At 42.6% G+C, this 17308-nt stretch overlaps 1 protein-coding gene across 3 annotated transcripts in view; it reads left to right on the forward strand.

Moving 5' to 3' along the window:
* Nucleotides 1-17308, forward strand: part of TRPM6 (transient receptor potential cation channel subfamily M member 6) — a 527875-nt gene that overhangs the window by 224719 nt on the left and 285848 nt on the right. For 2 of the 3 annotated variants that reach the window (XM_063913863.1, XM_063913865.1), the window contains exon 8: nt 11964-12138. In XM_063913863.1, the coding sequence (XP_063769933.1) occupies nt 11964-12138 (175 nt within the window). Of the gene's footprint in view, nt 1-11963; nt 12139-12235; nt 12729-17308 lie in introns of those variants that run through there. The other variant, XM_063913866.1, reaches the window with a different exon arrangement.

Raw genomic sequence — 17308 nt, forward strand, 5'->3', positions numbered from 1 at the left:
GCTAAAGGGCCCCATACACTACAACGATTTTGCACAATTTCATGCAATTCCGACCTTTCAAGCCGATATATCATATGAAAAGTGTCAAATCATATGTGTTTTCAATCCGATCCGATGCACGTTCCCGGAGTGTCGGATCAGATCCCCTAGATCGCTAGTTCTACACGATTTATTTAGCGGAATCTCATTGAATCAGATGGAAAATGGTGTTCTTTTTATGTTATGTATAGGACAAGTTTGACTGCCATTCTCCAGGACACTCCCAGCCCCCCTAGCCCTCTAATTCAGCCCATCAGATATATCTTATGGTACAATTGTATGTCATACGATATAGCAGCTTGATCAATAGCATGCGATATATATTTTATGCAAAATAACACAAAAGTACAAAATCATATGGAATCACTCCCAGGAAGGTCTCGGGGGAGTTCAAGGGAAATCACATCCGACTACAGCCTCAGACATATCGTTGTAGTGTATAGGGCCCTTAAGGGGTGTGGCCAGCCACTAGAGAAGATATAGTCAGCCTACAAAGAACAGTGCCCTTTTATAAGGTAGGGGAGAATGGTATGTCAGTACTGCCCACTTTAATGGGAAGAGGGCTAATCTTGGTGTAGTTTCCATAGAATCAAACCAAGCTACCAATTTCATCCTTGGTCCTGCTCCACCAAGTTACTAACCCTCTAGTAAAGTGTCAAAGTATAATTTGAGCACGCAATCTACAATCTGACCCTAAGAGAAGTGGGTGGGGCCCACCGGGGGTTTCTCCTGTACACCTATGGGGCAATCTGACCCTGAATGGCAGCTTAAATACTACAACTTGGTGTCGCTCTCTAGAATACAGTAACTCATACGTAAACATTTTCACTGACAGGAAAACAGGTGCAAAGTTTAACACATATATATATATATATATATATATATAGATATATAGATATAGATATATATATATAGTACTGTCCATAAACTAGAGAATCCCACAGGAACCAAGCTCAGGATAGACCAGCACACTGTTCAATCATGAGAAAATCTTTCTGTATTTTTATATATCAGTAAAGTGCAAAAAAAATCCAATGCAAACATGCAGCACAAGTAATTCAGCAGCAAAGTGTCATATGCAATAGTAGACTCAACATCCCAACAGCCGTTTCGTATGCCTTCATCAGGGGAATAATAAGCTCAGCATATTTGCCAAAGCACTGCTCGTCCTGCAGGGCAACAGAATAAAGTGCCAAGTGCCCAAAAGCTGCATTGCACCCGCAGCCTATTTAAACCCAGTGCATAATTACCTGATTGACAACTGTCACCGCCGGCCACACGTGGGGAACAGACAGACGTCACTCGGACGCGCCGCTGTGAGCCGCGCTCCGATCATGACGTCAGAGGACTGGCGCGCCAACACCTCTCTGCATGCAGGGTGCCGGGAAGTGTCTCACTGCCACTCCCCCTGGAGAGTCTAAGCCCACCAGGTCCTCCCATGGATGACGCCGTCCCACCAGCGCATCACATGACGCACAGGAGGCGGCGCCAATCCAAGATAGGCTAGCTGTCACGGACAGCCCGGGACATGAAAGCCCGTCTCACTGTGGCCGGAGGGAACAAAGGCACGCAGGCACAACGAATCTACATGTAATAATAAACAAAATAATAATAAACATAAAACTAATGCAACATCCCTATCAGTGACTTCAGCATCTAGGTTAGGCCATATATATAACACTATATTAAACCTTAGCTGTGCCCATATTAGGGCCAAATTTCTATCCAAGTTAATGACCCCAGTTGCCCACAGGTCACCGAGTGGGATGTCTGACAAAACATATATAACAACAAATAATCATAAACAAAAAAAACTTAGCAATTAAAAGTACCCTATCAGGTGATAGATCCAGACGCAACCCAGAAGTCCAGGTCCACGTGTACCCAATCCAGACCAAAAAATTTGTTAAAAAGAAAAAGAAAAAAGATTTTTTGATCATTTACAAAAATGGGGTAAAGGAAAAATCTTCATTGAGTCCCATTGGAGTCAGTGTTCCGAGCCGACGAATCCACCGACATTCCTGTTGTAATAACAACTTATGTCTATTTCCACCTAATTTAAGTGGTGGCACATGATCAATGGGCATGAACTGTAGATCTTTGATGTTATGTCCACATAACCCGAAATGTTTAGCGACCGGTGGTGTAGAGCCATCCATTTTTATGAATGCTCTTTTAATGGACGAGCGATGTAAAGCAATACGTTTTTTCAGCATTCTCATTGTTTTAAAATATGAAAAGTACTAAATTGCGCTATAAACTGGATTTTTTTTAGCAGCTCAATTCAAGATTCTCATATGATGTAAAAAGTAAAAAAGCGCTTGATATATGTAAATATGTGTATGCGCAAAACCTGTGGAAAAAGAGAAATTAGTAAAAAAATGTTTACAGCCCTTTTTGGACTATTTGTGATTGGATTGCAGTTCAGCCAAAAAAGATCAGGATAACTATCTACCCCTATCTAATTAATTTTCAGTCCGTAATTTGTTAATAAATGACATTTGTATAAGGAGTATCTTACCCCTGTTCGTTCTTACTTTTTAGCAGCAGTCCCGGCACCCGTAGCACACAGTGCTGTTGTTAGGTAGGCGGCTGATGTCTGGCTGCTCTTTAATCAGCGGCTGACGGCTGGCGGCTTTAATTAGCGGCCAGCTGACTGCTAGTTCCCCGTCCAAAGCTGCTGGCGGCCGGCTGACGGCTGGCGGCTTTAATTACCGGCTGGCTGGCTGCTGTTTCCCCGTCCAAGCAGCTGGTGGCCGGCTGACTGCTGGCGGCTATAATTACTGGCTGGCTGGCTGTTAGTTCCCCGTCCGTGTTGCATAGTCCGATCTTGCAAATTCAGTGCACAGTAGGGGTTCCTCAGTGTATAATCCAACGCGTTTCAGGCATAAGCCCTTCATCTAGGATAACTGTTGGCAATCACCAATCCCTTTTTATAGGATAAAAAACTTTATTAAAAAAACGGAAATTCAAATAAAAACAGGCGGTTACCATGTGTCCTAATTTTTTGTTTGGAGTAAAAAAGAAGAAAGCTGTCCATTACTTTTTTCTTTCGATGTTTATGTGGTTTTGCACAATTCTAATAAGATGATATGTATGTAGTATATTTTTACTGATTCATAAAAAAGCATTGAGTTCTATATCAATGTTTAGACCCTTGGGAGTTAACGTATCCATGAAATAAATCCATTTGGTTTCTTTTTGTCTCAAAATTTGTGAAATGTCGCCTCCTCTCCAATTATTCTCCACCCTTTGTATGCCCATAAATTTTAACTTCGATGCATCTTTATTGTGACAGTTTAAAAAATGTTTGGACACACTGTGGGTCTCCAAGCCTTTTTTAATATTTAATATGTGCTCAGATATGCGAATGTTTAATTTTCTTTTAGTCTGTCCTATGTATTGGTGTCCACAAGGGCACTCTAACATGTAGATTACTTTTTCGGTGTCACAAGTAATTCTACCTTTTACATCAAATTCTTTTTTTGTGATATTAGATTTGAATTTCTTTATGGGCTGTACTGATGTTTGCTTAGTTGTCTTACATGCTACACATTTTAAGCAAAAGAAACTTCCCTGATTTTCCTTCATTTTGATATTTTCAGATTGTATATAACTTCTAACTAGACTCTGTTTTAAATTCTGTGCCTTTTTGTAAATCTGTGGTTTATCTTTGATCAGTGGTTTTAATTTGGTATCCAGTTGTAAAATATGCCAATGTTTGTTTAAGATTTTTTCAAAAGCTTGGGTGCTGGCTGTTATATTGGGTGATGAAAGCTAATTGATATTTGTTCTCCATATTTTTTGGTTTATAACGAATTAAATCTTTTCTATCTATGTTTGTGACTTTTTTTATTTCTTCCTGTAGATTGGTCTCATTATAACCCCTTTCTACAAACTTATTTTTTAAAAATTTACTTTGAGTCATGAAAATGTCATGTTTGGAAGAATTTCTCCGAAGTCTCCTAAACTGACCACCTGGAATGTTCCTAATCCACTTGTTATGATGATTGCTGTTATGGGAAAGCAAGTTATTGCCACTTACTGTTTTGGTATGTGTTCTGGTATGTATTTTATTTTCCTCAATGAATATTTCCGAATCAAGATATATAACCATTTCTCTACTTGTTGTAAATGTGAATTCTAAACCATAATTATTATTCTCCATATAGGATAGGAACTCTTTCAAAATAATCAAAGACGTACACATAATCAAATGAATATAAGAACATATAAAGAACCATTGATTAAAAAACCACCTCCTCCAGCATCACAAAAAAGACGATACGTCTCATATGACTCCAGAAATTTTGAATACAATACCAATGATAGAAAAGATTGGAGACAAGAATCATTTGAAAAAGGTCAAAAAGCAGCGGAGAAACAAGAGAGTGAAGAATACCGCTTACTCATGGAAAAAATTGGGTCAGCAAGTACAAACTCCACACAAAAAAAACGACCCCTGTCAATCACAGAAGAGGATGAGGAGGATAATGAGAATTTTTTAGACCTTCTCACAAAAAAAGACAAGCCACCGGAATGGACAGAGGTTGTCAGCAAGCGACAGAAAATAACATCATTGTCCCCAGGAGAAGGTGTGTCAGGGTGGCAAGAAGAAGAAACAACTAACAAAAAATTCAAAAGTCTTGAACGCAGAAGAAGAAGGAATCTTTAATCTCAGTAAAATAGATTGAACTCCTCATCAGATATCTTTACTATCAAAAGGTTTGAAATTTTCACCACAATCAAATGCTAACCCATTTGACCTTTATATTGATACACAGAAATTTATACGGAAATTATGTATAAAAAAGTTCTTTTCCACTCAGAATGATAACATCTCCAACGTATCTGTCGATAATTAATTTCATCATAGCCAGCTTAGACCGTCATCCACCTTTTTTCCCGCACATATCAAAGGCCCACATATCAACACCTTTGAAAAATTGGTAGAAAAAGATATTAGGGCTCTCGCAGGGAAAGAAAAGAAAAAATTAAATTTGTCTAAAGAAGAACAAGGGGCATTAAAAGAATTTAAAAGAAGATAACCGCATCATTTTCAAACCAGCTGATAAGGGTGGAGGACTGGTCATAATGGATAAAGAAAGCTATGAAAAAGAAATTGATAATTTACTTTCAGACACTGAAACATATCAAATACTTCAAGGTGATCCAACTGACCAATACAAAAGGGAACTTGAAGAACTTTTACAAGAAGGATTGCAATTAAACATTTTAACCTAAAAAGGAATTTGATTTTCTTTTCAAAACATATCCAAAAATACACACTTTTTACCAGCTGCCTAAACTTCACAAAGATTCACAGGACCCACCAGGACGTCCAATAGTGTCGGGTGTAAATTCCCTATCCTCGAATTTATCTAAATACGTGGACTTTTTTCTTCAGGAATTAGTAACAGATCAGAAAAGTTACCTAAGAGACACTATAAATATCCTGCAAACATTGGAAACAATTGTTTGGAAAAGGACTACATTCTATGTACATGTGATGTACGATCTTTGTACACCTGTATTGCACACGACATTGGTTGTGAAGCGAATAGACATTTCTTGTCCAAAAATACAAACCTACCTAATGCCCAAGTAAATTTTATCATGGAATGCATCAATTACATTCTGACGCATAATTATTTTTGGAATGATAATACATTCTATAAACAGAAGAAGGGTGTGGCAATGGGTTCTTCATTCGCATCGAGTTACTCTAATCTTTTTGTGGCTAGGTGGGAGGAGGAATTCATCTGGAAGAACAATCCCTTTCTTCCTCACATACTAATATGGAAGAGATATATAGATGATCTCATTTTTAAATGGAAAGGTCCATATACCATTTTGAAAGAGTTCCTATCCTATATGGAGAATAATAATTATGGTTTAGAATTCACATTTACAACAAGTAGAGAAATGGTTATATATCTTGATTTGGAAATATTCATTGAGGAAAATAAAATACATACCAGAACACATACCAAAACAGTAAGTGGCAATAACTTGCTTTCCCATAACAGCAATCATCATAACAAGTGGATTAGGAACATTCCAGGTGGTCAGTTTAGGAGACTTCGGAGAAATTCTTCCAAACATGACATTTTCATGACACAAAGTAACTTTTAAAAAAATAAGTTTGTAGAAAGGGGTTATAATGAGACCAATCTACAGGAAGAAATCAAAAATGTCACAAACATAGATAGAAAAGATTTAATTCGTTATAAACCAAAAAATATGGAGAACAAATATCAATTAGCTTTCATCACCCAATATAACAGCCAGCACCAAGCTTTTGAAAAAATCTTAAACAAACATTGGCATATTTTACATCTGGATACCAAATTAAAACCACTGATCAAAGATAAACCACAGATTATTTACAAAAAGGCACAGAATTTAAAACAGAGTCTAGTTAGAAGTTATATACCATCTGAAAATATCAAAATGAAGGAAAATCAGGGAAGTTTCTTTTGCTTAAAATGTGTAGCATGCAAGACAACTAAGCAAACATCAGTACAGCCCATAAAGAAATTCAAATCTAATATCACAAAAAAAGAATTTGATGTAAAAGGTAAAATTACTTGTGACACAGAAAAAGTAATCTACATGTTAGAGTGCCCTTGTGGACACCAATACATAGGACAGACTAAAAGAAAATTAAACATTCGCATATCTGAGCACATATTAAATATTAAAAAAGGCTTGGAGACCCACAGTGTGTCCAAACATTTTTTAAACTGTCACAATAAAGATGCATCGAAGTTAAAATTTATGGGCATACAAAGGGTGGAGAATAATTGGAGAGGAGGCGACATTTCACAAATTTTGAGACAAAAAGAAACAAAATGGATTTATTTCATGGATACGTTAACTCCCAAGGGTCTAAACATTGATATAGAACTCAATGCTTTTTTATGAATCAGTAAAAATATACTACATACATATCTTATTAGAATTGCGCAAAACCACATAAACATCGAAAGAAAAAAGTAATGGACAGCTTTCTTCTTTTTTACTCCAAACAAAAAATTAGGAGACATAGTAACCGCCTGTTTTTATTTGAATTTCCGTTTTTTTAATAAAGTTTTTTATCCTATAAAAAGGGATTGGTGATTGCCAACAGTTATCCTAGATCAGGGGTGTCAAAGACAAGGCCCGCGGGCCAAATCCGGCCCGCCAGACCTCGTCTGATGGCCCGCGGTGCCGCCGCCATGAAACCCCCTTCTCCCGAGTGCCCAGCTCGGGGGGGGGCGGGGTTTCGCGGAATGACGCGATTGCGTCGTGACGTCACGGCGCAAACGCGTCATTCAACGAAACCCCGTCGGAGGAGGGAGAAGGGAGCCGCGCAGACGAGGAGGGAGAGGCGGCTGAAGAGCGGCGAGAACCGCTTCAAATGTAAGTCAGCCCCTCTCCCTTCCTCTCTCTCTCCCTCCTTCCACCACCTGCCGCAATGTGTAAAATGGGGACCTGTGCCTGCCACAATGTGTAAAATGGGGACCTGTGCCTGCCACAATGTGTAAAATGGGGACCTGTGCCTGCCACAATGTGTAAAATGGGGACCTGTACCTGCCGCTATGTGTAAAATGGGGACCTGTGCCTGCCACAATGTGTAAAATGGGGACCTGTGCCTGCCACAATGTGTAAAATGGGGACCTGTGCCTGCCACAATGTGTAAAATGGGGACCTGTACCTGCCACAATGTGTAAAATGGGGACCTGTGCCTGCCACAATGTGTAAAATGGGGACCTGTGCCTGCCACAATGTGTAAAATGGGGACCTGTGCCTGCCACAATGTGTAAAATGGGGACCTGTGCCTGCCACAATGTGTAAAATGGGGACCTGTGCCTGCCACAATGTGTAAAATGGGGACCTGTACCTGCCGCTATGTGTAAAATGGGGACCTGTGCCTGCCACAATGTGTAAAATGGGGACCTGTGCCTGCCACAATGTGTAAAATGGGGACCTGTGCCTGCCACAATGTGTAAAATGGGGACCTGTGCCTGCCACAATGTGTAAAATGGGGACCTGTGCCTGCCACAATGTGTAAAATGGGGACCTGTGCCTGCCACAATGTGTAAAATGGGGACCTGTACCTGCCGCTATGTGTAAAATGGGGACCTGTGCCTGCCGCAATGTGTAAAATGGGGACCTGTGCCTGCCGCAATGTGTAAAATGGGGACCTGTGCACTATAAAAGGGGGCACATGGCTGGGCACTATAAAAGGGGGCACATGGCTGGGCACTTTAAAAGGGGGCAGATGGCTGGGCACATATAAGGCAGGTGGAGCGGTAAATTTTGGATAGACCTACAGATACAACCGGCCCTTTGATGGGGACCAAACTGCTGATGCGGCCCCCGATGAATTTGAGTTTGACACCCCTGTCCTAGATGAAGTGCTTATGCCTGAAACGCATTGGATTATACACTGAGGAACCCCTACTGTGCACTGAATTTGCAAGATCGGACTGTGCAACACGGACGGGGAACTAACAGCCAGCCAGCCGGTAATTATAGCCGCCAGCCGGCCACCAGCCGCTTGGACGGGGAAACAGCAGTCAGCCAGCCGGTAATTAAAGCCGCCAGCCGTCAGCCGGCCGCCAGCAGCTTTGGACGGGGAACTAGCAGTCAGCTGGCCGCTAATTAAAGCCGCCAGCCGTCAGCCGCTCAGCCGCTGATTAAAGAGCAGCCAGACATCAGCCGCCTACCTAACAGCAGCACTGTGTGCTACGGGTGCCGGGACCGCTGCTAAAAAGTAAGAACGAACAGGGGTAAGATACTCCTTATACAAATATCATTTATTAACAAATTACGGACTAAAAATGAATTAGATAGGGGTAGATCGTTATCCTGATCTTTTTTTGCTGAACTGCAATCCAATCACAAATAGTCCAAAAAGGGCTGTAAACATTTTTTACTAATTTCTCTTTTTCCACAGGTTTTGCGCATACACATATTTACATATATCAAGCGCTTTTTTACTTTTTACATCATTCTCATTGTTTTGCCTACGTACAACTTGTTACATGGACAAAAAATCACGTAAGTGACATATCGTGTTTCACATGTCATACGATGACGTAAATGATATGTTTTGCCATTCGTAGTAGGATGAGAGAAGCTGTTCCCTGTGCGCATATGTTTGCAGTTGACACACGACCCACATTTAAAAGCTCCTTGTTTAAGTTGTAACCACACTTTTCTTTCTTGGGCTATAAGCACAATATCAGAATAGGTTATCTGATCTTTCAAATTAGAGCTCCGTTTGTAGCAAAATAGGGGCAGATTTTCACAATGTTTCCCCATAATCGGGTGGAGATGGGCAAGAAGTTTGTAGAAAGGGGGTATGACCCGAAAGAAGTACAGGAATCTATTTCCAGATGTTTAAAACTTGACCGTAAACAGCTAATGTAAAAAACGTCCTGATGAACTTGGACGAATGATTTTCTCCAGCACCTACTCTGTGTCTTCAAATGTCACGAGACAAGCGATCTTGAAGTATTGGCACATTTTACAGTCCGACCCGATTATGGGGAAACATTGTGAAAATCTGCCCCTATTTTGCTACAAACGGAGCTCTAATTTGAAAGATCAGATAACCTATTCTGATATTGTGCCTATAGCCCAAGAAAGAAAAGTGTGGTTACAACTTAAACAAGGAGCTTTTAAATGTGGGTCGTGTGTCAACTGCAAACATATGCGCACAGGGAACAGCTTCTCTCATCCTACTACGAATGGCAAAACATATCATTTACGTCATCGTATGACATGTGAAACACGATATGTCACTTACGTGATTTTTTGTCCATGTAACAAGTTGTACGTAGGCAAAACAATGAGAATGCTGAAAGAACGTATTGCTTTACATCGCTTGTCCATTAAAAAAGCATTCATAAAAATGGATGGTTCTACACCACCGGTCGCTAAACATTTCGTGTTATGTGGACATAACATCAAAGATCTACAGTTCATGCCTATTGATCATGTGCCACCACTTAAATTAGGTGGAAATAGACATAAGTTGTTATTACAACAGGAATGTCGGTGGATTCGTCGGCTCGGAACACTGACTCCAATGGGACTCAATGAAGATTTTTCCTTTACCCCATTTTTGTAAATGATCAAAAAATCTTTTTTCTTTTTCTTTTTTTCTTTTTAACAAATTTTTTGGTCTGGATTGGGTACACGTGGACCTGGACTTCTGGGTTGCGTCTGGATCCATCACCTGATAGGGTACTTTTAATTGCTAAGTTTTTTTTGTTTATGATTATTTGTTGTTATATATGTTTTGTCAGACATCCCACTCGGTGACCTGTGGGCAACTGGGGTCATTAACTTGGATAGAAATTTGGCCCTAATATGGGCACAGCTAAGGTTTAATATAGTGTTATATATATGGCCTAACCTAGATGCTGAAGTCACTGATAGGGATGTTGTATTAGTTTTATGTTTATTATTCTTTTGTTTATTATTAGATGTAGATTTGTTGTGCCTGCGTGCCTTTGTTCCCTCCGGCCACAGTGAGACGGGCTTTCATGTCCCGGGCTGTCCGTGACAGCTAGCCTGTCTTGGATTGGCGCCGCCTCCTGTGCGTCATGTGATGCGCTGGTGGGACGGCGTCATCCATGGGAGCACCTGGTGGGCTTAGACTCTCCAGGGGGAGTGGCGGTGAGACACTTTCCGGCACCCTGCGTGCAGGGAGGTGTTGGCGCGCCAGTCTTCTGACGTCATGATCGGAGCGCGGCTCACAGCGGCGCGTCCGAGTGGCGTCTGTCTGTTCCCCACGTGTGGCCGGCGGTGACAGCTGGCAATCAGGTAATTATGCACTGGGTTTAAATAGGCTGCGGGTGCAATGCAGCTTTTGGGCACTTGGCACTTTATTCTGTTGCTCTGCAGGACGAGCAGTGCTTTGGCAAATATGCTGAGCTTATTATTCCCCTGATGAAGGCATACGAAACGGCTGTTGGGATGTTGAGTATACTATTGCATATGACACTTTGCTGCTGAATTACTTGTGCTGCATGTTTGCATTGGATTTTTTTTGCACTTTACTGATATATAAAAATACAGAAAGATTTTCTCATGATTGAACAGTGTGCTGGTCTATCCTGAGCTTGGTTCCTGTGGGATTCTCTAGTTTATGGACAGTACTGTATTATTTATCTGACCTGGCACCTATACATTGACTTGGAAGTGTGCTGCGGCTCGTTCCGTGGAAATTTATATATATATAATGTAAGGTGCGCTTTAAGAGAGGAGGCCAGTGTGCAGCCTCCTCCGTTCGGGCCCCCTCCTCTCTGTCGACAGTGCTGGAGAGTCTCAGCACTAGAGGACTCGGACTCTACTGCGCACGTGCAGGTCACCGTGGAAATGGCACGGCGGACATTTTCACAGTGATTTCTTTACTGCGTATGGGCTGTGCCATTTTCGCAGTGATTCCACAGCACTACTGACATCTGCTCGGGACTCCAGAGGTGAAAGTATTCTTAAAAATGACTGCAGGGTGTGCAGTGGGGGCCCCCTCTGGCCTCAGGGGCCCGTGTGCACCGCACACACTGCACCCATTATAGATACGCCAGAGATATATAAATATATATCATACATTCCAAACTTTCCTATGTTACAGAAACATTGCATTAGTACCAATAGAAAGTAAGGGGCAGAGTTGCCTCAATTATACACGTAGCCAATAATATAATTTGCAGTTTCTTTTTACTTAGATTAGTTACATGGTTTATGATATTAAATTATTTAGTAACTTTACCAAATAGTGATCCTTGTTCTTTCTTGCAACCTATAAAATAAGCTTGTGGTATGTAAGCATTTAACCATAATTGTACAACAAAAGACACAATTTTGTATCTATATTACAACATGTAACATACTATAATAACGCATAACATATGATGTGTCAACAGGAATGGGACAAGGGGTCCCTGTGGTTGGGCTAGTTGTAGAAGGTGGCCCAAATGTGATCCTTATGGTGTGGGAGTATGTCCGGAGTTCTCCATCAGTTCCTGTAGTGGTCTGTGAAGGGACAGGGAGAGCAGCTGACATCTTGGCCTTTACACACAAGCGTACAGCTGATGAAAAGTAAGACTGTCTTTTTTTCACACTAAAACTATTTTCTTTTAGTATTTGTTCCAGGCACTCGTTAAGAAATTAATACATATTTTTTATTTTACTGCAGTGCAAGAATCTACTTAATTATCACAATTATGAGTCTAACACCAGGAGCCTAATCATTATGTTAATTATGCTTTCACTGCATTAATAATGGTGAATCTTAGCACTGCCATGTCTGACATGGAGTGCTACTGTGCATGTGTGAACTTGGGTTCATGCATGCACGACTTATGGCAGAAGGAGCCCAGCAGTGGTGGAGGATCCCTCTTCGCAATCGGGGGTGCAGGAGCAAAAGCTGAAGATGGTGAAGGTTCCTGCACTTAAAATTTTGTATTGTCGGAGACTGAAGAATTTAAGTCTCCATACTAGTGTATGGAGACAGCGAGCCAGAGCAGGACTGAAAGGTAAGCAGGAGATACCTGTGATATTTCCTGTGTTACCTCTATAATGAACTGCACTGACACTTAGGGAGTCATTCCGACCCGATAGCTCGCTGCAGTTTATCGCAGCGCAGCGATCGGGTCCGAACTGCGCATGGGCGCCAGCAAATGCCAGACGGCCAAAGGCCATTATTCCCTAGCAATCGCATCTGCCTGATTGACAGGCAGAGGTGGTTGCTGGGCGGGAGGGGGCTGCACGGCGGCGTTTGGCCGCCGTTATGGGGGCGCGGTCCGGCCAACGCAGGCGTGGCCGGACCATGCGGGGGTGGCCCGCAGTGGCTGCTTGTCGTCACACGCAGCGACCAGGGGCTGCAACGATCAACTGCGCTGGCCGGGAGTTACTCCACAAGTACAAAAGCATCGCCGCTGTGTGATGCTTTTGTACTTGTGCAGGGTCGGGGGGGGAGACGGACTGACATGCGGGGCGGACTAGCCCTGTGCTGGCCGTCCCCCCGCATGTCAGGGAAGATGATCGTAGCTGTGCTAAATTTAGCACTCGGAATGACCCCCTTAATTCATACAAAGTAGGTGAAACTGCTATTGTATAAATTAAGTGATGATGACTATACTCTGTGTGTAATTGTGGCTCTATCTGCATCTGATTTACCACGTTACAGTGTTTTTCATGAAAACTATCGAGCATAGTATTTTGTATACAAATACAGTCACAGTCACACACAGAATGTAGGCATGCTGCATTTCAGTTTAATCAGCAGAAGCTGCCTATGTGTCCTATTACATTACTTTGTGTCTAAGATGCATTTTCACTGAAGAAATGCAAAAATAGACATTCTGTACTACCCAGTCACACGGCACTTACGCGTTATATGCAACGTGACTTGTATCGCATAAAGCAAAGATGTAAAAGGACAGATATGTACCCTAGCTAGACATTTTTCTGGGAGAGAAAGATATGGTCACTGTCCAGGGTGTTTGTTATTCTTTGTGTTGTCAAAACCATATTTTTGTTTCCTTTTGTTGTAATGGTGTACTACTGTATATATATAACAATCTCTTTATTGATATTGTTTATTCTTGCATTTGTTACCATAATGTATGTTTATGCTTTTGCCTGTTCTCAGTAAACACACTTGATTTAAAAAAATAAATAAATTGCACAACTCAAGATGGAGTCTTTTCTGTCAGTGATAAATGGCTTGAAGAGGGAAGAATAGCTGGAGTCCTTGGACATAAGGGACGCCTAGGGGCGGATCCAGAAGAAAATGAAAGCGGGGGCACCATGATAGGGTAACGGTAATAGTTATATTTACATGTACCTAAGGCACGTGTGCTCCCAGATAAGGGGTGTGGTTTCACAGGGGGCGTGGCCTCACAGAATACGCCATCAGGTAATGATTGGTTGTAGGAGTGCATCCTGGTTTATTGCCAATGATTCACCCTGATGAAAAGGCTGATTGGGCCTTGAAATGTTGGTCACAGGTTCCATTAGTTATGGGAGCCTGGAAGGCACCCCAGCACAGTATAATTATTACAGTTTTTAGTTGGTGGTGGCAGGTGCAGCATACCTTGTTTTGGGCACTACACAGAGACTCAGACTGCAGGACATGAACTGCCCATCTTTGATTAGCAGAAGCAGCCAGCTGGATCTCCAACAAGCAGCATAAGACATCTGCAGGACAGCCCTGTCACAATCACACGGGTTGCCTTCTCAAGGCCAAGGCTTAGTTTGACTGCACCTAGCATGGTGGTAAAGGAAGTGGAGGAGGAAGCGCTTGGATTATTGTGCGGTGCAGTGAGGGCAGATGAAGCCCTCTGCGCCGTCATAAGTAACAGTCTTACTCAATGCTGGCATTTGATCCCCGCGCCTGGGCTGGACTCTGGACGGCTGGCAGTGGGGGAGGTAGGTTGCGTTGTGAGCATGGGGAGGCTGGAACCGCCTATGGGGACGCCTATCTTCACATGCCATTTTGGAGATGCCATCACTGCCTGTTGAGGTTTGCAGTGGGCAAACATTACTTTCAGTTCTGTGCACTTCCTTTTTTACTTGCTACAGCCCCTTGAGTCTTTACAAAAATGATGGTAGTAAAGGAGTAACCATTGTCCTCTATTTCCCCACTCTCATACAGGCAATTACAGGATCACTTCTCAGATTTCATCTACAGCTCTGTAGTGGTGGAGACTCTGCAAAGAAATCGATGGAATTTCAATGATCACAAATAAAATTTGGGCCCCGATTCAGACCTGATCGCTGCTGTGTGTTTTTGCACAGCAGGCGATTATTGAACTACTGCGCATGTGTATGCACCGCAGTGTGTACGTGCATCACCAAACAGCGACAGGATAGTGTGAAAATTTTGATCGCACAGCTGTTCGCAAGGTGATTGACAGGAAGAAGACGTTTGTGGGTGGTAACTGACCGTTTTCTGGGAGTGTCTGGAAAAACGTAGGCATTCCCAAGCGTTTTCATGGAGGGTGAGTGACGTCATCTCCGGTCCCAATCAGCCTGATTTCTTCGCACTGGAGGAGTAAGTATTGAGCTACGCACAGACTGCACACACTGCACAGAATGGAAAAATCATTCGATGGTGAGTGTGATGTGAACGGTTTTGCAGCTGTCCGCTGACTGAGGGGAATTTGCGCACAGCGTACACATGCGATCACACACTTGCACGGGGAGAATTTTAACTCCCCCTGGGTGGCGACTATCTGATCGCAGGACAGTGTAATAGGCCCTACACACTGGGCGATATCACTCAAAGATATGAACGATCTCGTTCATTAATGAACGAGATACCGTTCATATCTTTGAGTGTGGAAGCACAAGCGATGAACGATGCGCGGCCCCGCGCTCGTTCATCGCTGGTGCCCCGTCGGCTGTGCATGCAGGCCAATATGGACGATCTCGTCCATATTTGCCTGTACTTCTATGGAGCCGGGTGATGGGGAAAAGAGAAAAAACTTCACTCCCCCCGTCACTGCCCCCCCCCCACCGCCGGGTCGCCCGTCGGCCGTATCCACCGTCGGGCAGCTCGGCGGCGGATCGGTCAATGTGTAGGTCCCTTAACTTGCAGCACAGCGATCAGGTCTGAATTAAGCCCTTGGTTCCATCATATTGCTTTACCTCTTTGAGTCTTGTGTTCAGTATGGTTCCTCACAGTGTCTTTCTCACTGCGGAGAAAGTGTGGAGAAAGAAGCTGTGCAGAGCAGCTACCGTACCTGGTCCTCCATTTATACCTTCACAAAATATGTTTGTTTATAAAGACGCAAACTTTGTCCACAAATTTTTCGCTGCTGAGGCCGAGCTTCCCTCCGAATAATGACTACATTGTGAAAACCCCAGGGAAACAGTGTCCCCCAGCAAAGGATGAAAGAGAAAATAGAAACTTTGTTACTTACTGATAAATCCGTTTCTCTGAATCTAGCTGTGAGACATTGCGCACCCTTCCTTTGTCATTCTTCCTTTTTCTTTGGTTTTACTGTTCTTGAATATGGAGTATGAGCCTGGTAAGTTGAACTGCTTTGCTATTGGATACTAAATCCAGGTGGGATGTAAAGGGGAGTCCACTCCTCAGATGGCACCTTTTACGTCTAAGGGGGTTATTCAGAGTTGTTAGCAAGCCAAAAAAATTAGCAATTGGGCAAAACCATGTTTCACTACAGGTGAAGCAGATGTAACATGTGCACAGGGAATTAGAGTTGAGTGGGGTGTGTTCAAACTGAAATCTAAATTTCAGTGTAAAAATAAAGCAGTCAGTACTTACCCTGCACAGAAACAATATAACCTACTCAAATCTAAATCTCTCTGCACATGTTACATCTGCCCCACATGTAGTGAAAAATGGTTTTGCCAAATTGCTAATTTTTTTGGGTTTGCTAAGCACTCTGAATAACCCCCTAAGGCAGTGGTTTCCAAACTTATTTGTATCACGGCGCCCTAGAATATCAGAATTTTTTTCACGGCACCCCTAGGTCAAACATTTCTTATTGAAAAATGTAGAAATAAATATTACATTAAGTAGATCGTGTCACAACTGAGGGCCTGAGCTGACGGGAGGCAGCCTCAGTTGTAGGGGCTGAGGTGTAGTGGAACCTGGAAGGTTGTATCAGACCCCTGGACATGTAAGTTACACGTAGAAGAATTGCCCGAAGGCGTGACCACGACAACCAGAATAAAAGTCAATGATGTTTATTATGACAAACTCCGTATCACAGCAGTAATAAAAGAAAAACATAAAATCAGCAGAGAAATAATACAGTTCCTGGGTACTACAGGGTGGCAAGGACCACAGGGCTCTGGTAGTATGAGACAGTTCTTATTATGTTCTAGTTGGAAAGTCCTTACCAGGCCCGACTGTAGCAATGGAGATAGCCCAGGATCGTACCAGCTGGTGTTCCAGGAAAAGCTGGGCTGCTGTGGGTAAAATGGCTGCTGTGGGTACTGGCTGGAACCAGACTGATGTAAGCACGGAGTGGATTGCTGGATGGATCCAGCCAAATAATAAATGAAGCTTGAGAGCGATGAAATATGATGGATATATGGAGCTTGAGAGCGGTGAAATAATAGTACCGGTGGTGAGTGGTAATCTGCAGAAATGATACCGGCACTTTAAGAAAAGCTGAACTCTGCTGGAAGCAGGTAATTCTGTAACTGGAAACAGATGAGTCCCAGAGGACTGGAGAGTCAGGCTGCACCGCAGATGGTAAACTGGAGCGGGTCTCTTTAGTGGAAGTTTGGA

This window comes from Pseudophryne corroboree, chromosome 1, assembly GCF_028390025.1.
Source record: "Pseudophryne corroboree isolate aPseCor3 chromosome 1, aPseCor3.hap2, whole genome shotgun sequence".
Taxonomy (NCBI): Eukaryota; Metazoa; Chordata; class Amphibia; order Anura; family Myobatrachidae; genus Pseudophryne; species Pseudophryne corroboree.